The 25,710-nt window shown below is 35.8% G+C and overlaps 3 protein-coding genes across 10 annotated transcripts in view; 2 read left to right on the forward strand and 1 right to left on the reverse strand.

Moving 5' to 3' along the window:
- Positions 1-9,528, reverse strand: part of LOC306847299 (cell division cycle-associated 7-like protein) — a 10,362-nt gene extending 834 nt beyond the window's left edge. Inside the window, exons 1-10 of one of the 5 annotated variants that reach the window (XR_013782144.1) lie at positions 9,174-9,247; positions 8,654-8,698; positions 7,423-7,542; positions 5,872-6,255; positions 4,989-5,051; positions 4,688-4,858; positions 3,672-3,815; positions 3,450-3,599; positions 2,912-3,048; positions 1,816-1,904 (exon numbers count right to left, since the gene is read on the reverse strand). Coding sequence is in view for 3 of the 5 variants with exons in the window: in XM_079381171.1 (XP_079237297.1) it covers positions 1,883-1,904; positions 2,912-3,048; positions 3,450-3,599; positions 3,672-3,815; positions 4,688-4,858; positions 4,989-5,051; positions 5,872-6,255; positions 7,423-7,542; positions 8,636-8,698; positions 9,174-9,203 (1,284 nt within the window). In the remaining 2 variants the exon portion in view is untranslated. Of the gene's footprint in view, positions 1-1,266; positions 1,905-2,911; positions 3,049-3,449; positions 3,600-3,671; positions 3,816-4,687; positions 4,859-4,988; positions 5,052-5,871; positions 6,256-7,422; positions 7,543-8,635; positions 8,699-9,173 lie in introns of those variants that run through there. The other 4 variants (XM_079381172.1, XM_079381171.1, XR_013782145.1 and 1 more) reach the window with 4 other exon arrangements.
- A 4,861-nt stretch (positions 9,529-14,389) lies between these two features.
- LOC306847133 (uncharacterized protein) lies at positions 14,390-18,253 on the forward strand. Its single transcript, XM_079380924.1, has 5 exons — positions 14,390-14,496; positions 14,896-14,968; positions 15,048-15,260; positions 16,396-17,423; positions 17,551-18,253. Exons 1-4 carry the CDS (start codon positions 14,458-14,460, stop codon positions 16,764-16,766), a joined length of 696 nt encoding a protein of 231 aa, XP_079237050.1. The 5' UTR covers positions 14,390-14,457; the 3' UTR covers positions 16,767-17,423; positions 17,551-18,253.
- A 2,317-nt stretch (positions 18,254-20,570) lies between these two features.
- Positions 20,571-25,710, forward strand: part of LOC306847197 (hyccin) — a 50,417-nt gene continuing 45,277 nt past the window's right edge. For 2 of the 4 annotated variants that reach the window (XM_079381017.1, XM_079381015.1), the window contains exon 1: positions 20,571-20,728. The gene's annotated coding sequence lies outside the window, so the exon portion shown is untranslated. Of the gene's footprint in view, positions 20,729-24,449; positions 24,678-25,710 lie in introns of those variants that run through there. The other 2 variants (XM_079381019.1, XM_079381016.1) reach the window with 1 other exon arrangement.

Raw genomic sequence — 25,710 nt, forward strand, 5'->3', positions numbered from 1 at the left:
ACAAATGAGGACAATAGAAGCAATCAAAATCAACAAAAGAGCAATGATATGCAAGAGCTATGACAAGTCTCCGTTATCTTAACACAGTACATGTAGCAAGGTTTTAAAAAATAAATAAAACAGAATAGAAAAAGAATAGAGCAAGCTAGTGTTAGAGGCCTTTTTTGCTTTAGTTAATTGTATAATAAGTAAAAAGAAAATGTAGCCTTGCATCACTTGCTGGTGCTCTGCAGTGAATGGGTGCCGTCAGAACAAGAGTCCAAACAGCTGATAAAAACATCACAATAATCCACACCACTCCAGTCCATCAGTTAATGTCTTGAGAAGTGAAAAGCTGCGCATTTGTAACAAACAAGCCCATCATTAAGAGGTCTGAATCAGGAGAGAAATCTGCCAAAACAACTCTAAACAAATATGTGGCTGGATTTTGATCTGAGAGACAACTGGAAATGGACTTATTTACTGGAGGAAGTGTTATTATGAATTATGGACTTGTATTTTAGTTAAAAATGTCTTAATGATGGATTTGTTTCAGCTTTTGTCCTCTCAAGTCATTAACTGATGGACTGGAGTGGTGTGGATTATTGTGATGTTTTTATCAGCTGTTTGGACTCTCATTCTGACGGCACCCATTCACTGCAGAGCATCCAGCAAGTGATGCAAGGCTACATTTCTCCAAATCTGATGCAGAAACAAACTCATCTACATCTCGGATGATCTGCGGGTGAATACGTTGGATTGGAAATATTAACAAACCCCTAATACAAAGTAGCATATTCAAAAATGCTTGATGGGTCATGTGACCAAACACCGCTGTCATCCAGGAACAAGCTGCAGAAGTTGTTCATCTCTGAGTGTGTGTTGAGTCGTGATGGAGGGCAGGAGTGAGGCATGATGGTGTGTGGAGGTGGAGATGGTTCAGGTGGGTGGCTCTCTTTTGTTCTTTTCTCTGTTTGATTGACAGCTCTGTACCTGCAGTGCACCACCAAAGGGAGACTTTATCCACTTTAGCAGCTGCTGTGTGTGTGTGTGTGTCTCACGCTTGATCTGCATGCAGACAGTAACAAAGCACCTGTCTCTCTACAGAAAGTATGTTCGTTTGACACGTCTCACCAGTTTGATGTGCTTATTTTATACTGTAGAATAAACATAATGAGATTCATAGATTGTGTGGCTGGGAATTCGGCCGCATCTGAAATAGGTCATACCAGCCTGAGAAGTTTACATAGACTCTATACAGACTAATACTATCAGATACAATCATTTCTCAAATATGTTTTTATTGTAGGCCTATTACCACAATTGAACTAGTAATGTTTTTTTTTAGTAAAACCATGGTTAATTTTCGTAAAGCGATGTTGCAGGTCAACAGAAAAGTAATAAATGTACACCTTAAGAGGACACATAGGATCAATAGAGATACAGTTTTTACTGCTTTAGTTTGGGTAGTTTCCATGTACTTATCTAGATTAAATTAATTAAATCTTTTATCACTACACATCATATGATATTTTCAAAAAGATATAACACGGAGCATGTAAAATGTGAAATAAAAGGACCTTTATTTAAACTAATTTCCAATAAAAAAAATATTCAGAGAGAAAAAGACGAATTGTGCAAATGAGAGAAAAGGCTCCGTAATCAGAAACATCTGTTACAGGATCTCATGTTATAGCTGCCTTTAATTAGCAGGAGAACAGTATGATTCATTAAAACAAATAAAAAAAGTACAACATCATGAAGTATAAAAATAAGGACTGGTTTGCATATCATTGCTGAACACTGACGGAAACTATCAGTGTTTTCTTGCTCAACTTTAAAAGTGTCAGGAGTGAACGATCAGTCTGATTCCCATCAGCAGCGTCGGTCACACAGATGATCTTCACTCCAGGTGTTTCTGCAGACTGACACACACACACACACACACACACACACACACACACACACACAGAGCGTTTAACTGGTCAGGAATTAACTACATGGTGAGACTGAAAACATAAACCAGAGTTTAACAAACTTAAGGATCTACAGGTGGTTTGTGACTTGATTAAAAGCTAATGATTAATCACATTAGAAAAAAGGATAAATATTTAATAAGAATGGTTTGCAAGCTGATAAAGCTAAAAAATTAAAAAATAAAAAGTATAAAAAAAAATTATGAGGGTAGTTTTGAGTGGATGAAATGTTAATAATTAATTACATCAGAAATATAAAATGTAGAAAATCACATTAGGAAATAAATATTTTTCTCTAGTACACAATGGACACAATTATTGGCACCCCTAGAAATTCTTATGAGTAAAATATCTCTGAAGTATATTCCAATTCATATTTGCATTTTTGAGCACTCCAGGGTGATTATAAACATGGTTATCCTGTTTCACAGAAATATAAATAGAAGGGAAAACAAAGCCCAAATTCCCTTAATCATCCATCACAATGAGAAAAACCAAATAATATATTTCTGATGTGCAGCAAAACAGAATTGAGCTTCACAAATTAGTGAAGTGGCTTTAAGAAAAGAGCTAGAGCAGTGAAAATTCCCATTTCCACCATCAGGGCAATAATTATGAATTTCCAATCAACATAAAATGTTACGAAACTTCCTGGAAGAGGACGTGTGTTTAATTTTTTCATTCTTATTCCTCAATGAAAGGTTAGATTTTTGTGAATTTTTTAACTAAAAGATCAAAAGGATTAATGATACAGATTTATTTTCACAGCCGCCTTTGATCATATTTACCAAGGTTATGAATAATTTATATATATATATATATATATATATATATATGTTGTTATATTAACCGACATCAGAGAACTGTGAACATGTGAAAGTTGCTGAAATATGTTAAAATCTCAGGGGACACTTCAAGGTAATATTTAGTGAGGGTTGTTGAGTGTGCAGTGATACCTCTCCAGATATTCCCGGACGTTGTCGTGTCCGTAGAATTTGGCGAGTCTGGTGAGAGCACCGGTCGCGCAGCGTCCATCCCGCTTACGACACAGACTGCAGTTACACACTCCTCGACAGATGGGACACTCCCACGTCTGCATGAGCACACACACACACACACACACACACACACACACACACACACACACACACACACGATCAGTGATTCAATGCTTCCCAAAGCCAGAAATCCAAAACTTCTTATGCAAAGTTCAATATTCCATATTGTCATGTTGCCTTTAAAGTTGTCCAAATGAAGTTCACAGCAATGCATATAATCAAAAATTAAGTTTTGATATATTTATAGTAGGAAATATACTAAATATCTTCATGGAACATGATCTTAATATCCTAATGATTTTTGGTATAAAAGAAAAATGTATAATTGTGACCCATACCATGTATTGTTGGCTATTGCTACAAATATACCTGTGCTACTGATGAGTCACATATTTCAGTTTTATTTAGCTAACAGTTGTAGCTAGCGGTGACTTACGGGATCCAGCAGCGCGGTTCGGACGTCTTCTCCGTATCGGTTGCGTAAGCAGGGGCCGCAGAACTGACCTTTGACCCCGCCGCAGTACAGGCCCCTGCACTCAGTCTTGGTGTCGAGGGTCTTCTGACGGCACTGGTGACACGTGCTGCCCTGAGATCATTAATGAACGCATTAATAAAGATTTTAATCACACATGCCCCACCACAGCACCTCAGCACTCACGTTCTCCTTGTCCAGGATTTTGTCTTTGGCGCGATCGGCCACGTTCTCCAGCTCTTCTTCAGTGATGTCCTCCGGCATTCGTATGGATTCACGCGAGCGACGCTTCCTCTGCTTCGGCCGAGCGTCTCCCAGACCCTCCTGAACCTGCAGCACACCACACAAACTCAACACCACCGACTGTGGAGGGGGAACCTGTACATTTCAGTTTTTTCAATTCATGATAATGCACCAAAAATATACATTTTAGTACTTCAACTTATTTGTAGTTTTCATTTTAGTTTTCATTAATTTATATTTTATGTATTAGTTTAAATAGTTTAGTTATTTTTTATTCTGTTTTTATATCGATTTAATTTTTCTTTTTTTTCAGTTTATTAGTTGAATTACTACTTTTTTATAGATTTAGTCATTTTTTGATTCAGGAAAGGGAAATACAAGTTTTAGGACTTTGACTTATTTGTATTAAATTTTTTTTATCTAATAATTATATTTTATTTTATTTATTAACTAAAATAGTTCAGGGTTTTTTATGTATTTTTTTTAAATGTCTGTAAATAAAAGAAACCTGAAAAAAATTTAGAAAAAATACTATTTCAACTAGTATTTTTTCTCAATTTTGTTTTTTATTTATTAGTTTAGTTTTTAATTTGAAAAATGTTATTTTAATTTCTTAAAAATTTCAGGAAACGATAATGCACCAAAAATACAAATACAAAAATTTTTACTTTTCAGTTAGTTGCATTTCATTTAAAAGTTTCATTTTAGTAATGTAATATATATATATATATATATATATATATATATATATATATATATATATACTCTCCACCTCAGTCGTGGTATTGAGGGTGGAGAGAGCGCTGGACATTCACTCCCCCCACCTACAATCCCTGCCGGCCCGAGACTCGAACCCACAACCTTTGGATTACGAGTCCGACTCTCTAACCATTAGGACACGACTTCCAAAAGTCGTTGACTTCAGATGAAATGGGTTCAGTTTTGTTTGCGTCTCTTGCCTCCATCAGACGTCTGATGTCGATCTGTCCGCTCTCTCTCTTCTGAGGAGCCGGTTTCTCCTCCACCTCGATCCCAAAATGCTCCGGGGGTCTGGCCTTGCGGCCCGGGTTTCGTCTCTCGGCCCGAACTTCTGAAAAACGCTGTTTCGGGGTGGACGGCTTCTTTTTCTTCTATTTAGGGAACAGAAAAACCATCAATATAAAGTAAACGTAATTGAACTGGTTAGATATGAAGAGAAAGCAGAGCATTTTCTGGTAAGTTCTATGTAGGTGTTTGGTGCAGGGGATTGTGGGATCTCACCGTAGGTGTCGTCTTAGAAGGAAGTTCAGGCAAAGCGCTCAAGTCTGCAAAAAGCTTTGCAAGCTGCAAGAAAAGTTTGTTTTAAGTTAACGCAAACATTCAAGATATTATGAAAAAATGGATTCAAAATAAACTGAATTTGCATCAATATTATATTAAAATGAATAAATGTTGCAAATACATGACAATAATGCTATAAATTAATATTCATCATATTAAATATTACAAACATAAAGACTGTTTTTAATTTATATTATATATATTTTTTTTTTAATTAGAAATACTACTTTGAAACAAAATTAAAAAATTATATATTATATTATTATTATAAAAAATGCTGTTATGAACTATATTTGATAAAAACGTTATTACAAATATTTAAAAAGTTAACAGAAAATTATTATTAATTACAAATCTTTCAATTGTATTTTATTAGAAAAACATTTTAAAACAAAAACATTATTAGTATTATAAATACATATGCTGTTTTGCATTGTATTATATTAAAAAAATGATATTCTTTAACAAATTAATTAAATATTGTTAATATGATTATTAAATATTAATAATAAAATTAAAACAATGTAATTAGAAATGTTAAAATATAATAAGTCAAAATGCTGTTTTGAATTCGATTTTATTAAAAAGGATATTTAAACATAAAATACATATTTGAAATGAAAATTTGAAGTAAAATTGAAGATTTCAAATTATAAAGATTTTGAAAACAAAATGAATTAAGAAAATGTAAAAATAGTATTATGATTAGTTACAAATATATATATATATGAGAAATGCTTCATTATTATTATTATTATTAAATGCTGTTTTTAAATATATATATATATATATATATATATATTAATACAAAATAAAATAATACCATAGCTTTATTTTCTTGGATGTTCTTGGCCCTCTTGCTCAGTATCTGCATCTCTTCGTCGGTCAGTAGACTCTCCACATTGGTCACGTTATCAGAGGGTTTTGATTGGCTCTCTGCACGTATGCACTCATATAAAGTCGACTCTTTTGATTCTGGTTCACGCCGCTTCCTGTTTCCTCCTGCAGGCTTCCTGCTGATGGGCGGGGCTGGGGGTGGAGCCTCTTTGTTGACTTTTTTGGCCGTGTTCCGTTTAGGGGCGGGGCCTCTTTTGGTGGGAAACTTGAATGCGACACACAGTCCAGAGCTGCGCCTCTTTTTAGACGCCGGCTCCTCTCCGTCAGAATAAAAGCCATTGTCGTCGCTGTCGTTATCAGAGCCCTCTCTCTGCAGGTCACATTTTCATTTGATATATATATATACTGTATGTATACTGTATATATATATATATATATATATATATATATATATATATATATATATATTAGTGCTGTCAAAGGATTAATCACATAATACATGTATGTGTACTGTGTATATTTATCATGTATATATAAATACAAACACATGCATGTATATATTTAAGAAAACTGTTGTTTATATAATAAACATTTATATATTTTATAAATTACGTGAATATAAATATATACATGCAAATATTTTCCAATATATACTGTATGTGTATGGTTTTAATTAATACATAATAAATATACACAGTACACATACATATATTATGTAAACAAAAACTTTTATTTTGGATGCGATTAATCGTTTGACAGCACTAATATAAATATATAATTAAAGAAATTGTTCAGCCAAAACAGAAAATTAGCTAAAAATGTCCTCATCCTCAGACCTTCCGAGATCAGGATGAGTTTGTTTCTTCATCAGGTTTGGAGACATGTGTCTCTGCATCAGTGTCTCAGCAATGGATGCTCTGCAGTGAATGGGTGCCGTCAGAATGAGAGTCCAAACAGCTGATAAAAACATCACAATAATCCATCAGTTAACATCTGGAGAAGACAGCTGAAACACATCCAGCATTAAGACGTTTCTAACTTCAAGCTGTTGTTAGTCCGTAATCTATAATAACGCTTCCTCCAGTGAGAAAAATCCATCTCCTGTTGTCTCTCACATCAAAAAAGGCTTGTAAACGGTGCTTGATCTGTGCAGATTTTTCTCCTGATTCAGACCAGACCACTTTTTTACAGGAGGAAGCGTTATGGACTTGTATTTTAGTTCAAAACTTTTTAATGATGGATTTGTTTTTCACTTCTCAAGACATTAACTGCTGGACTGGAGTGGTGTGGATTATTGCGATGTTTTTATCAGCTGTATGGACTCTCGTTCTGACGGCACCCATTCACTGCAGAGCACCCAGCAAGTGATGCAAGGCTACATTTCTCCAAATCTGATGCAGAAACAAACTCATCTCCATCTCGGATGGCTTGAAAGCAAGTACATTTTCAGCAAATTTGGATGAACTATTCCTTTAACACAAACTGAGCAGATATTCGCAGACATCATAACTGTACGTGGGTTTTTTGTCATATTTACCACCGGTTTTCTCCAGTCACACTCGTCCACAGAGAATCCCTCGAACTCGCCCTCGCTCTCGGTGTCCACGAAGGCCTGCGCCAGCTCTTCTGTGATGTGTTTGGACCTGAAGCAAACATCCTGACACAACACATTATTATTCCTGGATTGTGCGAAAACCATCTCAATTATTAATAGCGCTGTTTTGCAGCCACTGCCAAATCATCAGAGATAAACCGCTCATGCCATGCTCTTGGATTTTCTCCAGTGTATTTATATTTCTAATACGGACTAGAAATGCAAAGGAATGACAGCTCTATCTCAATCAGAGGAGATGCGGCATCTTAACTTGGGATATAAAAGCATTGCTTGTAAGAAGTAAAGCAACTCTTTTGAACACATGACAGTCTCTGGTGTCCTCACGACAGATGGAGGAGATCTGGAGACTGACAGAGACACAGAGAAATCCAGGCTGTCAACCAGAGCTCTCCAAGGACAGCAAGAAACTCCCTAGACCACGCTTCCAATTAAATCTCGGAGCACTCCCACACAGAAAATCAGGGTCAAACGACGCCTCCATAGATCAGGGTTATTAGAGTTAACTAAAACAAAAAAAACGTTAACTGAAAAAATTCATTATAAAAAAAAAAACTTTTTTTTTTAGCTAATATTTATTTCAAGTAACATTGTTTTAGTTTATAAAGTAAATTTTAAAAATATACAATATATAAATAATTTTATTGTGTGTGTGTGTGTGTGTAAATATATGTGCATGCTTATGTTTTACTTTTTTTTACTTGTTTACAACTTTAAATTGAAGTAGTAAAATAGCTAAAACTAATAAATAAATAATACTATATATACACACATTTAAAAAAAATAGTAATAAATAAAATCAACAGTAAAAATGTTTTATCTTTTTTTAGTTAATTTATTTAATTTCAAGTAACATTTTTTGTGGGTTTTACATTTAGTTAAAAAAAAGATTGCATTAAAAAAACATTACTAAAACTTAAAAACGGCCTAAAAATTCAAGCAAAAACAGAGAATATGAATATATATATATATATAAACAATCAAATCTGAAATAGTAAAAAAACTATTAGTTTAAATGTTTTTGACATACAACAGCACACTTTGTGTTTTCATATCTTTAGGAAAATAATATGCACACATTAAATATTCTTCTGAAAATTGGTTCCAAATATTAATAATAATTTGCATTAATTATTACACTGTAGATGATACTAACAGGCTTCCAGGATCTCTTTGGATCTGTTACTTCCAGCTGCTTTGCCTGAAAGCAAGAGGTTTATTACAGCAAACATTAAACAATTAAAATTATTTGTATATAATGTAATAATAATAATAATGAAAACAATAACAGTCAATGCATTATTATTTTTACTGTTAACATTAATAATAAATAATATGCATTGCATAAAAATATGATTAATATGACACTTTATTACACAATGCCTCATAATAACAACAACAGATGTGATTATTAACTCGGTGCAGACATCAAAACATATCCATAACTTCAAAATAAAGGTCTGAATATCTAGAAGAGAAAACGCAAGTAAAAGTGTTTTTAACATGCATCATCATTAACACTGCAGACTTTACTGCATTTACTGATGATCAGCTTCTGTCGCATGCTTTTAAACGATGATCATTGCTACTAAAGTTACCTTTCTTCATGCAAGTGTGTGCATGCACTTAAAGATAAAGGACATGTTTAAAAGGAAAACACTCCTTATCGCTCTTACCTTCAACGATGCTCTGCGTGTTTTGATCATTTTAAGAATTAAAGTGATTATTCGTGTTTATCAGCGTGTGATTAAAACTCTTTAATGAATGAAAGGTTTAAAAAACAACACGAGCGGACTGGAGGCTGTGAGAAAACGGAGGGGTGGTTGTGTGCCGAGTCCGTCACTAAAGAGGTCATCAGCTCACTTTGAATTTATTATTATTAACGTAATACCTATTATATAATACAAATATAAACAGGTAATAGAATATACAAGAGAAAAGTATCTTCTTATCTTTAATGTGCGAGTGAACAACACAGCTTCCCCCGCGATCGCGGCTGCGGTCTGAATGGAACAGTCCAGAATGCGGCGCTTTGCAGTTTCGCGGGAAATGCCTCACGCCGGACGCATCAGCCACTCAGCGCGAGCCCGGGCAGCTGTAAAGACTGTGTTGTATTTATAAACGCATTTAAACAGACCTTAGTCTTCATAACAACTATAACATCGCTCCACAGAGACAGAAAACTAGTTTGGCAGAATATATGTGACCCTTGCCTTGTGACAAAACCATAAGAGTACATTTTGTTTTAATTGAGATTTCTATATCATCTGAAAGCTGAATAAATATGGATTGTTATGATGTGACAATATTTGTCTGAGATACAACTATGTGAAAATCTGGAACCTGAGGTTATTAAAAAAAATCTAAATATTGAGAAAATCTCCTTTAAAGTTGTTCAAATTCAGTTCTTAGCAATGCATATTACTAATAAAATGTTAAGTTTTGATATATTTACAGGTGCATCTCAATAAATTAGAATGTCATGGAAAAGTTCATTTATTTCAGTAATTCAACTCAAATTGTGAAACTCGTGTATTAAATAAATTCAATGCACACAGACTGGAGTAAGTCTTTGGTTCTTTTAATTGTGATGATTTAGCCTCACATTTAACAAAACCCCACCAATCTCAACAAATTAGAATACTTCATAAGACCAATAAATAAAACATCTTTAGTGAATTGTTGGCCTTCTGAAAAGTATGTTAATTTCTATGCACTCAATACTTGGTTGAGCCTCCTTTTGCATGAATTACTGCATCAATGCAGCGTGGCATGGAGGCAATCAGTCACTGCTCAGGTGTACGGAAGCCCAGGATGCTTTGATAGCAGCCTTCAGGTCATCTGCATTGTTGGGTCTGCTGTCTCTCATCTTCCTCATAGATTCTCTCTGGGGTTCAGGTCAGGCGAGTTTGCTGGCCAATCAAGCACAGTAACACCATGGTCATTGAACCAGCTTTTGGTACCTTTGGCAGTGTGGGCAGGTGCCAAGTCCTGCTGGAAAATGAAATCAGCATCTCCATAAAGCTTGAAGGAAGCATGAAGTGCTCTAAAATCTCCTGGTAGATGGCTGCATTGACTGTGGACTTCAGAAAACACAGTGGACCAACACCAGCAGATGACATGCAGCCCAAATCATCACTGACTGTGGAAACTTCACACTGGACTTCAAGCAACATGGATTCTGTGCCTCTCCACTCTTCCTCCAGACTCTGGGACCTTGATTTCCAAATGAAATGCAAAATTGACTTTCATCTGAAAAGAGGACTTTGGAGCACTGAGCAACAGTCCAGTTCTTTTTATCCACAGCCCAGGTAAGACGCTTCTGACGTTGTCTCTGGTTCAGAAGTGGCTTGGTAGCCCTTTTCCTGAAGACGTCTGAGCGTGGAGACTCTTGATGCACTGACTCCAGCTTCAGTCCACTCCTTGTGAAGCTCTCCCAAGTGTTTGAATCAGCTTTGCTTGACAGTATTCTCAAGCTTGCACTCATCCCTGTTGCTTGTGCACCTTTTCCTACCCAAATTCTTCCTTCCAGTCAACTTTGCATTTAATATGCTTTGATACAGCACTCTGTAAACAGCCACAGCTTTCAGTAATGACCCTCTGTGACTTACTCTCTTTGTGGAGGGCGTCAATGTTCGTCTTCTGGATCATTGCCAAGTCAGCAGTCTTCTCCATTATTGTGGTTTCAAAGAACAAGAGATACCCTGAATTTATACTGTAGGGATGGTCATTAATTGAAACTTAAATATAAATATTCTAATATTTTGAGATGCTGATTTTTGACTTTCATGAGCTGTAAGCTCTAATCATCAAAATTAAACCAAAAAAACTTTTGAAATGTTTTATTTTACATGCAATGAATCTAAAATATATGAAAGTTTCACTTTTTGAAATAAATTACAAGAAAAAATTGACTTTTTGACAACATTCAGATGTATTGAGATGCACCTGTATAGTAGGAAATGTACAAAATATCTTCATGGAGCATGATCTTTATCTTAATTATTTTTGGCATAAAAGAAAAATTGGTAATTTTGACCCAAATAATGTATTGTTGGCTATTGATACAAATATACCTGTGCTACTCATGACAGCTTTTGTGCTCCAGGGTCACATATAATTAAAAAATGATGACAAAAAAGAAGATATTTTGAAGAATGTTGCTGGTCTACTTGACGGTCCCCATTGACTTCAATAGCATGGAAGAAATAACAACCAGCAACTGGTTATCAACATTGTTCAGAATATCTTCTTTAGTGTTCAACAGAAGAAAGAAACTCATGCAGGGTTGGAACAACTTGAGGGTGAGTATAAATGATGACATATTTGTATTTTTGGGAGAACTGTCCCTTAAGTTGGTAAGCTGATTGGTTTTGAGAACACACCCCAATGCTGTCTTGGGAAAGCTCACTAGATTTATAACAAGACCAAAAATGCATTTGCTAACATGTTGTAGTTTACATCTGATGCCCAAGTAGTTTAACCCCAAATATGATCATCCTTATGGAAGTTATTAGTTTATTAATTTTCATTATTAAATTTTTGTGAGTATTTACTTACTATAATACTGTATTGTTAGCTGTATATATATATTTATTTATTTTTATTTATTTATTTTAATCTAATATTTATTATTTATTTATGTAGCCTATGCATTTTAATTTAATTATTTATTTAGTTAATTTAGGTTTTAATATTATTAGTTAATTTGTACTTTTTTTTTTTACACTGTTTTCCTTTTCCAAAGACCCTTGCGGCCCCTTATGATGCCTAAAATGCTGTATAAAGAGGCTCACTAGTTTGCAAAGTATTTAATTAGTTTAAGAGGCTAATGAACCGGAAGTCTCGCAAATTTACAGAAAATAGTTATTTCGCGTTAAAAAGGATATGCTATTATAATATAATTTTGAAGTGCATATAATTGAATATATATAGTGCAATGTTGAAAGTCATTTTAATAATGTAGGAGAGTGTGCATAAGCATGTTTTCCGTTGTGAATGAATAAAGTGATTTATGAAGTCAAGATTTATGGAAGATAAGCCTCCTGAGTGCTATTGTTGGATTTGACATGATTGCTCTGGTTGGGTGCGTGTTTCTTCGCCCACAGATAATGCACGTCTCTTTCTTCCATGTTTTCTGCTCAATTAGTAGCTAGTGAAGCGCTTTTTCTCGTTTGTCAGCACAAACACCTGCATCCGGAGACGTCCCCCATCAATACTGCTTTATTCCGCAAACCTTCACTTATGCGCTCAGCAAACGGCGCGCGGATGACAGCAAAATGATACGGTACCGGCACCGTTTCACAGCAGGTAGCGGCACAGAGAGAAGGCAAATTACCAACAGCTGGTTAAGCTTTGTTTAGCTGCCTGCTTTTGTGTTTTCAAGCACTTGGCACTCAAAGTCAAAGACAAACCAGCGGCTGTGTCACTATTCCTAGTCGCCGCATTCATGCTGCATAATAACTACGCAGCATCTTTGGCCACGTGTCTCAAATCCAGCGTTGCCAACTCATTTTCAGAGGAAGCTGCTAAAGTTGATTTGTTGCTAAAAGTTGCATTGTTATGTCATTGCATAATCACAGTGCAACATTGTGTCACTGCATCAAATCTCAGCAAAACATACATTTTATATATGTTCATTTAGATTTGTTCGTACAATAATAAATGCATAATATTAAAATATATAGGCCTACTTTTAAATACAATATTAAATAATTAAACACATTTTTGAACGTTTTTTAATTGGCTAGTAAATGAGTAAAACTACACATTATGAACAATTATTGTTTGAAGCAGTGTATTTATAACTACACTCAAAAACAAATCTGTAAAAAATAGTGCACAATCTATATGTTAACATGAAGAAATGTTTTTTTCAGTGTTTTTTACATGCATTTTAAATTACATATTGTATTTTGTGCTTTTGGGTTACAGGTTACAACAGATAACGGATAATGTCCTGGGAAATTACTAGTACCTTTTTTCTAGATATTTTTCTTAGTGTACTGACTGATCAACAATCACAAGCTACAAACAAGGTGTATCATAAATTAACTATTATTAAATTATTATTATTATTAAATTGAACAATTGCAAATTACATGAAACTTAATTCACGTGATGTGTGTACTGCTAGGCATCTTTGGGTTCGTCTTTTTGTGTCATTTAGATGGAAAAATGTGTGCCTTTTTACTGAGTTTGAGTCACTTATCAAAAGTTGCCAAATACATTTTCAAAATAGCTAAATGCAATGGTTACCTGAGAAGTAAGCAAGGTGTTGTAAGCTGTTCACTCGTGCAAACCTCTCTCTCTGACAACCTATACACTGACTTTTATTTTCATGATTATGACTATTATTATAATTTGGAAGTGCATCAGAACCATGACAACGATTTCAAAAAGCAAGCATGGAAATTTAATTTAATGCAAACATACAACTCGAAACGTATTAAAAGATAACGTTTTAAAAAGTATGCTAAAATAGACTAATAATATTAAAAATAAAAATGATTAAAAAGCAAGCAGAGCGTGTCAATGGCGTCCCCTAGAGACTATTATAGAGAACTGATATTATCTCAGAACCTAAGAAATATAGACGGCTCTTATTCGGACGAATATCACCATTACCATATTATTATTATTTAATTATTCCACATGAATATTAATGTAGCCAAATGCATTTATTATATATATATATATATATATATATATATATATATAGGTGCATGTATTAAATAATATTAGATCAATAATAGCACGTAAATAATAGGCTATAAAGCGTATATAAGTCAAATCAGATCGAATGGAAAGAGCAGATGTTGATGTGTTTTTGTTTGTTTTCCGCGCGCAGGTGAAACTCTGTACAGGTGTGTCACGTGCACCACATGACTGTGTCGTCATCGAGCTCCAACTTACATTTCAAGTATTTTATGGGAAAGAAAACTCCTGCGAACTGACAAAATGGGATGTTGTTTCTCCTCTCCCGATGAAGACGATGAGGTACGAGGCTGTTTTATGGTTATTTGGTAGATTCAAGTTCAATCTTAAGAGTATAAGACAGTGTATCAGGTGGATCTAAACTTAGACAAAAGCATTGACGTTCTTCCTTTTCTCTGTATTTAGACACGATCGTTTATGAAGTCATTTATGAGTTATTTTCCGTCTGTTTTCACGCCTCAGTAGTTCAGAACAAGCCTTTATCTCACTCTGAACTAAAGGAGGTCATGTGAAGAGTAAACATTCAGGAAAAGAAAAGAATTCTGTCTGAATCAATCAATGATGATTTGTGCGTGTATAATTATTATATTCAGTACAGCAGAAGTTTATTCATTTAAAATAGTCTTTCTCTTCTTTTATTTGTTGTTTTGGGTTCTAATGTCACTTTTCCATCATTTACAGAGAGAGCCTTTGATTCAGTCCAATAATAAAACACCAACTGAGTCTGCAAGACCCCCACGATCAGCAGCTAACAGTATCTATCTATCTATCTATCCATCCATCCATCTATCTATCTGTCTATCTGTCTGTTTATCTGTGTGTTTATCCTCCAGCAGATGTAGATCAGAGGAGAAGCAGTTTTGTTGCTCGTCGTGTTGGTGTTCCTGGTCTCGATGAGCGGTTCACTGATGTTGCAGAAACGTTCAACAAACAGCAGGAACACTATGAAACGATGAAGAGCAAGCTTCAGACTCTTGCAAGCTGCTATCACTGTCCAATAAACGACAGTCTGTCTGAATGCCTGAGGAAAATCAAGGAGAAACATGGTAAGATCTTCACACATGAGTCACGGCCTGCAGAGGGCACAGTCTTCCCGAGCAACGACTGCACACCAGATATTCAAGCAAAACCCTTTACTTATAATGGACCATTACAAACAGAGTCCATCTAGGATTAGTATGATGCATAAAAAGGATAGAAATTGCACATAAGGTTTATGTTGATTGCAACTTTTCATGTAATTAGTCGTTCAGAATCATGTTTTGGATGCATGTGATTACCCTGGAGATTTCTGATGTGGTAATAGTACCTCAGACTACCATATAAAGGGCACTTTAATTGTTTTGTAAATATTTTTATTTAATATCATATCAACTCCTGCATTATATATCCAGTGAAATCCAGTACTTGTTTCTTACTAATTTTGTGGCGCTGATTTTGCTCTAGCAGGTCACACTTTCTCACAAAATATGTGCATTTCGTAACGTTTTTGCTTTCGACAGCCATTTGTAAGGTGAAGAAATCTCGTGTGATGATCACTTAATCAGCAGAAAAATGCCACAATCACATGATTCCTGTTTGAATCTGAGCCAGATTTTCAAACACAGATGAGCCCGTTTTCACACATGACATTATTTTATGCATAATTCTAGATTTCAAGGTTAGAATTATGGCCGGTGACAATAGAAAATGCAAACATGAGGCTGATATTTTCTGATACATCTGTGGATGTTTTACTACATCCAAACAGACACAAAAAAATAAGAGTTTTTTTTTGACAATAAGTGGAGTATTTTAACCAGGGTTATTATAGTTAACTAAAAATAAAACCAAAAAATAATAAATATAAATAATAATAAATATAATAAATGTATTAAAGCTGATAAAAAACCTTTGATATTTTTGAATAATGCATAATCAAATGAGCTAATATCAGGCTTTTTTTGCAAATCAGATAATTTTTTTTAAAGATGCATGGGTGTGTAATTATTTAGTTTTTATCGTAGATGTGTTTAGTACGATTATGTATTGAATTATTTATTGCATTTAGTCATTCAAGAAATGAATTCATCATCATACCTGATACTACTTACCCTTCATTTATATTGCACATCCTGCACAATTATTTCCATCCATATGGAGTGCCCTCATCATTTCTCTGTCTCATTTTCCCTCCATCAGAGCTCTGTCACATCAGTCTGGAGGTTAAAGGATACAACTTCAGTCTGATGGTGAGATCCGAGGCCGAAATCCCCAGCGAACTGAAGCAGGTGCAGGAGAACGTCACCGAGCTGAGCCGAGCCGCCAAATCCGTCATCTCTGTCAGCACCAAACTCCACGAAATGATCGACTCGCTTCTGAGAGATGAGGACAGCATGATCAGTCAGATCCAAGATGTTGAATCCAGACACCAGGAGCAGAAGAGGCTGCTGGACAACCTGCAGGAAAACCTCAGAGAGGCTCGGAGAGCCAAAGAACTGAGTCCGAAGTACAGGAAAGAGGCTGGAAATCTCCTCAATGAGGCCGCATTGCTCTCTGGAATCACGCCGTGAACTGACTTTAGTCTCATATCATTTTATAATGATAAACCATGAACAGAAGACTTTATTTTATTCCAAAAGTGGGAAATTGCAGTGTTGCAGCAGCAAATATACAGTAGATAAACAACAGCAGTACAAATATACAACATACAAAAATAATATTAGAATTATATTATAAAAAACATAATGTGGATGCACTACATGAAACCTGATCTGGGGTGCGTTTCACAAAAACAACTATAGTCGCAAGTTCCATCGTTACCAATAGAGTTCAATTGAACTAACGACCATAGTAAGCTAACGATGCTTTTGGGAAACGCTCCCCAGCGCAGTTGCGCAAGTAGCCTAATAAAACATGTTTTGGAGGACTATGATCTGTTTTCAGTATTTAAACATTATTAAAGATCTATATTTGTCCAGTAGAATCTTATTTAAAGTAATATAGCTGCAAGCAGCGATTACCGGGGTTCAAGCACTTTAGGCATTTAAGACATTGTGTTAACATGGCTTTAACCACCTAAATAAATGATTAAAATAGCATTTTGGTAAATTCAGGTAATTTACAAGTCCCAAGTCCCTTCAAAAGTGATGCTGTTGTAGCTTACCAAAGTGTAAAGTTCAATATTTGTTTTGATAATTATTGATCTAGAGCAGGGCTGTCCAAACTCGGTCCTGGAGGGCTGGTGTCCTGCAGAATTTAGCTCCAACTTGCCTCAACACACCTGCATGGAAGCTTCTAGTATGCCTAGCATTAATTAGGGTTGGAGCTAAACTCTGCAGGACACCGGCCCTCCAGGACCGAGTTTGGACAGCCCTGATCTAGAGGGTCCCGAGAATTGTACTGCAGTGGTTTTGTTGCGATCGAGCGAAAAACCTAGCACTAGTTCGCAAAAGTAGCCTTTTTAAATAATCTTGAATATTTAATGACCAGTTTGATTGACAGCATTCATCCAGGAAGCAAAGTTGTTCAGAATGAGGAGATCTATCATATGATATGAAGATATAGTGTTTGTGTGAATATATGAACATGTTCTACAATTTGAGGCCATTTACTATAGAAGTCTTGTGTTTTTGAAGACTGCTTGCCTGAACCCCTAATAAATGGACTTAATAAGAAAAATGTAATTTTAACTAATTTTAGTGTCTTGATAATAAAACACCCCTGTTTGAGAACAAATAGTTTAACATTGGAAAGCATAATGAAGGGATTTGTTATTATTTGTGTCCTTTGGTGTTTACTTATGTGTATTTTAGTTTATGAAAGCTGATGTGAAATGATGTGAAAATGAATATTGATCTTAAATATTGAACACATTGCTGCAGTAACATTTTCTTCTATTGGTTTATAGTTTGTAAATTAATAATTGAATTATTTTAAAATGATTGCACCTGTTTAACATTAATTAACCTTTTCATGAATTATTTTCTAAATGTTTAAAGTGTATCATTTTTGTAGATACTTTTTGTCTTAGCACATAATAAATAAAAGTTAAATATGGTATGTTGATGATTATTTTAAAATTGAGTGCAACTAAATGTATTCATCGCACAGATTTTTTCTGGCACTGTACAGCCCTGCGAGCACTGATCTACTACAGCCAGCGGTGCAGAACACGCTTTGAAACCATGCTCTGAATGATTCGCGAACCCGCTTTGAAGTCCGATCTGAATTACTCGCAAACCAGATTCAAAGCCCGATACAAAAGCGAGGATTCGGGACCTCGCTCTGAAGCCACGATCTGAATGATTCACGAACCTGCTCCGAAGTCTCAATCTAAATCAAAAGTTTTGCGAACCCCCTCTGAATCAAATGATTTGCGCTCCGAAGTCCCGATCTGAAACAAAAGCTGTATGAACCCGCTCCAAAGTTCCGATTTAAATAAAATGATTCGCGATACGCACTCCGAAGTCCTGATCTGACTCAAATGATTTGTGAAACTCTCTCCGAAGTCCGGATCAGAATAATGATTTGCGAACCCGCTTTGAAGCCCGATCTGAATTATTCACAAACCAGATTCAAAGCCTGATATGAAAGATTCGGGACCTCGCTCTGAAGCCACGATCTGAATGATTTGCGAAACCGCTTTGAAGCCTGATCTGAATTATTCGCAGACCAGATTCAAAGATCGATATGAAAGATTTGGGACCTCGCTTTGAAGCTACGATCTGAATTATTCGCAAACTAGATTCAAACCCATCTGAATGATTCGCGAAACCGCTTTGAAGCCCGATCTGAATTATTCGCAAACTAGATTCAAGCCCCGATCTGAATGATTCGCAAACCCGCTCCGAAGTCTCAATCTGAATTATTCGCAAACTAGATTCAAACCCCGATCTGAATGATTCGCGATCCTGCTTTGAAGCCGGATCTGAATTATTCGCAAACTAGATTCAAGCCCCGATCTGAATGATTCGCAAACCCGCTCCGAAGTCTCAATCTGAATTATTCGCAAACTAGATTCAAACCCCGATCTGAATGATTTGAGAACTCGCTCTGAAGCCCCGATCTGAATGATTCGCGAAACCGCTTTGAAGCCCGATCTGAATTATTCGCAAACTAGATTCAAACCCCGATCTGAATGATTTGCGAAACCGCTTTGAAGCCCGATCTGAATTATTCGCAAACTAGATTTAAACCCCGATCTGAATGATTAAAGAACTCGCTCTGAAGCCACGATCTGGATGATTTGCGAAACCGCTTTGAAGCCCGATCTGAATGATTCGCAAACCAGATTCAAAGCCCGATACGAAAGATTCGGGACCTCGCTTTGAAGCCCGATCTGAATTACTCGCAAACCAGATTCAAACCCCGATCTGAATGATTCGCGAACCCGCTTTGAAGCCCGATCTGAATGATTCGCAAACCAGATTCAAAGCCCGATACGAAAGATTCGGGACCTCGCTTTGAAGCCCGATCTGAATTACTCGCAAACTAGATTCAAACCCCGATCTGAATGATTTGAGAACTCGCTCTGAAGCCCCGATCTGAATGATTCGCGAAACCGCTTTGAAGCCCGATCTGAATTATTCGCAAACTAGATTCAAACCCCGATCTGAATGATTCGCGAAACTGCTTTGAAGCCCGATCTGAATTATTCGCAAACTAGATTTAAACCCCGATCTGAATGATTAAAGAACTCGCTCTGAAGCCACGATCTGGATGATTTGCGAAACCGCTTTGAAGCCCGATCTGAATGATTCGCAAACCAGATTCAAAGCCCGATAAGAAAGATTCGGGACCTCGCTTTGAAGCCCGATCTGAATTACTCGCAAACCAGATTCAAACCCCGATCTGAATGATTCGCAAACCCGCTGAATCAAATCTGAATCAAAAGTTTCACAAACCTGCTCTGAATCAAATTATTTGTGCTCCGAAGTCCCGATCTGAATCAAATGATCTGTGAAATGCTCGATTCGTGAACCTACTTTGAATCAACTGATTCAGGAACCCTCTCCGAGGTTCCGATCACGTGCATACCATGCATACGCTACCCCTGACCATAATATTGTGTGTAAAGAGTTGCAATGCTATATATTTTTAAAATTCTTTGTATACATTTTCACTGTCATTTTACTTATATGGATTTCAAAATTAAATGTATGCACTTATATAATCTAATTTAGCACTCAAAACATGTCTATTCCGTCATGAATTACTCATGACACATTACTGAATACATTTAACAGTAGTTACAACAGACACATTCTACCTCGCTAGTGGAAACCGTAAAGTCCCGCCTTCAGGGCAATTTGATTGGCTGCTATTTGTGGACGCGACTGTGGGTTTTATATTCTCCTCCGCCATTGGCCCGTGTCGCTGTCAATCAGAAATCCTAACACGCTCCATGTTAGACTGAAGTGTGTGAAAGTACTGGTGAAGGAGTCTCGTGTGTTCAGTTACTTCAGCGCGTTAATGGACTAACCGAGACATAAACGAGACGAGCGGGGAAAAAGCCGTGCATATAGCATGATAAGTGAGTATATATATAAAAAAAGCATCCTTTATGCGAGCTCTACATAAGTCTCGTGTACATTCGCCGATGGCGTGGCGGTTCATCTCATGTGACTAAACAAACTGAGCTTATAAAGCATCTCTGATGATTAAACTCATTCATGTGTGGCTATGCAAACTTAATATGAGGGAGAGCAGATGTGGACATGTTAAATGAGAAGGGTTGATGAAGGACAGACTCCACTCGTGCTGTTTTAAGCAGTTGACAAGGCAATTGTGCTCGAGCTGTCATTGCTGAACTGTGCGCGCGGATGCTTGTACATATGTGTGTGTTTCTGAGTGTGTGCATGGGTTTGTACGAGTATGTGTGTGTTTAAATGTTTGCTTGTATTCATGCATGCATGCGTATATGTGTTTATGCATAGTGTTTGTGTGCTTGTGTACATGCACAAAAGTGCACGGGCTTGAGTGCTTGATGGTGAGTTGCATGCTCATGCATGGTTTTCTGTGTAACATGCTTGAGTATAAATTTGCATGCATGCAGTGTTATTTGGGTTTAGAGTATGTGCATGCATGCATGTATTGAGTGCTTATTTGTAGGAAAATATGTGGATGCATGGATGTTTGTTAGCCTTATGCGTTTTTGAGTGTTTGTGTATGCAGTGTGTAAGTGTCTTAAGTTGTGTAATACGAGTTACACACACACACACACACACACACACACACACACACACACATCAGTCACACGGTTTACCTTCCTTCCAGTCACTGCATGACAGATGATCAGCCTGTTTTTAAAGGAGCAAGATTATAAAAGGAAATGACTTATGTTATGAGGGAAGCCACTCATGAAGAGATAAGAGTTGTGCACAACCAGCAGAAAATCACAGTTGTGTCCGCTCCTTATCTGACAGCCGATTAGATGCATGCAGATGTGGCTGGTGTCCTTCTGGCACGTGAAGACCACAGCTGCTCTTATGGTATTATGTGGCATGTTTTGTAGATGTGAGCTGATGAACATCACACACAGGGTCCAGTGACAGTTTCCCGTCTCAGCCTCAGATTGCAGGGACACATTCTGGTTATTGACTGTCTGATGCATTTGTGCACAGAAACGAGCTGGTTGCAGTCACCAAATTTGCAAGGTCAGTGTCATTTAAGATGCTAAGAGACACTTAGTAGCAATTAAGCTAGAATCTGAACTACCTATTCTCCATTGTTTTCAGAGTTCAGCCTGTGAAAAAGAGTTTAGATGTTTTAATTGCATTCCATCAGTAGTAAAATGTGGTTTTGTAAAATGAGCCATCAGTCATTTCAAACTGTCTGTCGATTCAAAGAGAATTGGTTCGAAACTCTAATTCGTTTGTTTGCTTCATCACTCCAAAATTTTAAAGGATGTCCCTGTGTGACATTTTTTCATGCATTAAAATGTTATAGTAACGTAAGAATAAATAATATTGTTAGGTCTCGATTTCTCGATTGATCTGTCTTCATTTTAATGAACTGATATCTATTCCTAAAACCCAAGCTTGATCTTTTGTGTGCAATAGTCATAAGCTTTGTGCTTCACTTTTGGTATCAAGCAAAGTCTCAGCTTTCAAGTTTGTACTCGGTTGTTCATTTCAATCTTCAATATTACTGATATTACCATATTATCACCAACTGACATAGTATAGTTTATCGCGTTAGTTGAGAGATTGTTTTTCTTGAGAAAAGTGCCTGATATTTGTGTAAGTGAATCAAAATCCAGTCGAATCAGGAGCTTGTGAATCGGAATTGAATCAATTGGTGAAATCTGTGTCAATATTCAGACTTTGGATGGGCAGAAATGCTTATTAATGTAAATATTCGTTTTCAGAGATTTGTTTGATTTTAATCTCAATTTTTGTAATATTAGTTTTCCCACTTAAGAGTGGTTCTTAGATGAAATGAACTATTTAATACGTCTCTTCTTGTATAAGTGGGCGATTCTTGGCCAGAACAAGCTGTAAATTGGTCCAGACTCTGTGAAAAGTCAGAAGTATATCAGTGCATGGCACCTTTTTACCATTGTGTGCACCGACGCTTATTAACGTGTGAGCGACGTCGTCTGCACTGGGATGTTTCATTACTGTCAGTGTAACCGTGGATGTCCACTGTCTGCTCTACATGCATAACCCACAGGCAGTTAGCTCATTAATCTGTGATTTAAATCAATACGAAACAGTCTAAAGAGACCGGAAGTACAATAATGCAGAAGTGAGTGTAATTGGCACTGACAGTGTCTCCAGCATCCTCGGGGTCCAGCGCTTTAGAGCACAAACGCAGAGCTGTCGTTAAGAATAAGCTTTATAAGTAATTGCAGATTTGACAGCACACTCACGGCTTGGACAAAATGTGAGATTTGCGCTGCCGCCTTATCTGCAGCCTTATTAAAATTGAGATTTTTTTTCCTTCAAGGGCCTCCAACAGCTCAATTTCTCGTCTACATTTTAGTTAATAACTTTTTAACCAAATGGCCTAGAAATAATCTTTTTCCTCTTCTAAATAAATGCACCCTGGGATTGCAATTTTCGTGGTACTTTCAAGCTTTGTGCTCAAACTCAGATAAATTTAAGACAACGTTAGTCAAATGATGTTATAATTAAAAGCTTTTAGATATATTAAACTCTTTGTGTTTGATATGAATGTTAAGGTGCCAAATAGGAAGTGGGCCTGTGTTTTTACAATAGTTTTGCATATTTAAATGACACTTGCCATTGTCTACCTGCCTTAGGTTTCCAGCCATTGGAATACTATTATTTTATCATTTTTTAAAAAATGCATATCTGCTATTTTAGCTGTTATTTTCCACCTACATCTTCTTGTAGGGCCGTACGATTAATTGAATGCGATTGTCATGCGCATCTTATCAGTAAAGCCAGTTCTGTGTTCTACACCAAGAAGCAAAAAGCTTTTTTTCCCCCAAACTGAAATTATGCCTTTTAAATTTGAATATTTATGTTATTAATGTAAAAAATTTGAATTTAGTTTTTAGCCGTTTTGACAGCCCCAATCGCAGCTTTCGCCTAATCACAATTGTGATTTCATTGCGATTTATCTTCTTGTCCAGTCTTCATCAAAATTGGTGCAGATCATCTTCAGATCTGTCCTCACAAAAATCACATATTGAGTTTTTGGTTTTTGACACCGTTCTCCAGAAACATAATGAACTTTCTGGTAAAGACGCCAAACAGAAAGTGAGGTTGTATTTCAGCGACACTTTTGCGTATTGACAGAAAAATTTGAACATATCTTTGCCACAATTCCCTGAGAATATCATGTAAGTTTGATTACAGCACCACCTACTGGTAAAATATTAGAAATATATTTTTTGCTTTTCTTATGTTATTTTTTTGTAGATTCACCGCCAGCGTGAATTATACGATTGTGCTTGGCGATATACAGCAATTACTATAAAACTTGGAAAGTACCTTACAGACAATTACTAGATGGCTTTAGCAGTTTAGTTTAGTGTATTATTGTTAAGTATTCAAATGTTACTAATTGACTTGTAAAGAGATCTGATAATCGCCAGTTTTACCATATAAAGATTCGTTCGCTTGAACTGAAACCACTCGTTGTGAGGAATGAATGTCTATGGTGTTTCCCAGTTTTAGAGGATGTTGTGTGTAATTAGTTTCTGCTTTTAAGCTAAATGAGCAAAAACTGGAAGTGAAACATTGTTGCAGGATTGCTCAAGTCATGACGTATCCCATACGTTTAGTCACATGCATTAGGTGTGGTGCTTTGTGTGTTACGGCTTCTGTTCGTGATGATGTTCCTGACAGGACTCAGTTATGTCGTGTCTGAGTTGCATAATTCTCTAAATGGCGTCTGGAGTCCAGAAGCATTAGTGTTTCATAAAAGCTGTGATTAATTTTTGTGTGCTAAAGGTGGATATTGTGCATCTGTCAGACTGAATGTGGCACAGGGACAAGAACGTCCCCAGGGTGAGTGAGACTAGTATTATCACTATTGTTCAGCTAATTTGTGACAATTTCAGTTTTATTTGAATAACCGTTGGTGTGTGTGGGACACATGTTGTAGCGTAGTGGATTAGAATATCATTCAGAAAGTCATATTTGGTGGCTTTTGTGAATTTGATATCTGTATTTGAACAACTGACATTGGAGTTCAGTTCGTTTGGTTTTCTGTGCTGTTTTAGCCTGGTTTATTTAAAAGAAAAGTTTAAAATGCATGTTTGTTTTTTCTTCCTGGAATAATGTTACATTTTCCACAAAATTGATTGTTTTTTTTTCTAAAACAGTGGTGATATAGTTTTTGCCAATGCTGATTGGAATTATATATAGATTGAGGAGCATATATAAAAAAAAATATAAAAAATCTATTATTCATCAACGATTCTGGTTCAATCAAAAATTATTTTAATATTTTTTAAGGAAGGAATATTTGGGCTAAAAAAATAATTTAAATAATTTAAGATTAATTAAATAAATTATTTAAAACAATTTCAAAAAGTATTTTTGCAGACATTTTTTATTATTTTTGCAGTTTTCTAATATCTAATAATTGTCCTTAATATTAGATAAGATGAAACCATAAATCATGACAAAAGTCTGCTACGTGACACTAAAATACCTTAGTTAACGGCATTATTTAACATGGCACTAGTTAACTAACAACGAACAATTGTTCTAAAGCATTAATTAATCATAGCAAATGATCATTTCAACATGTAAGCTGCTAATACATTTTTAAAATCTTGAAAACTTGTTTATCTTAATATTATTTAATGAAATGAACCTGAGCTAACATGAACTAACAATGAACAGGTGTATTTTTTTTATGAACTTGCATTAACAAAGATTCATAATTACTGCAAATATATTAGTTAATGCTAATTAATGCATTCGGTAAGGTTAACTAAGGCTATTTTAAAGTGTTACCTAATTATTATTAATTTTTTTTTAAGAAACAGATTCTGAATAAGAAATCAAACCATATATCTACAAATCTATATGC

Source organism: Barbus barbus (genome assembly GCF_936440315.1).
Source record: "Barbus barbus genome assembly, chromosome: 27".
Taxonomy (NCBI): domain Eukaryota; kingdom Metazoa; phylum Chordata; class Actinopteri; order Cypriniformes; family Cyprinidae; genus Barbus; species Barbus barbus.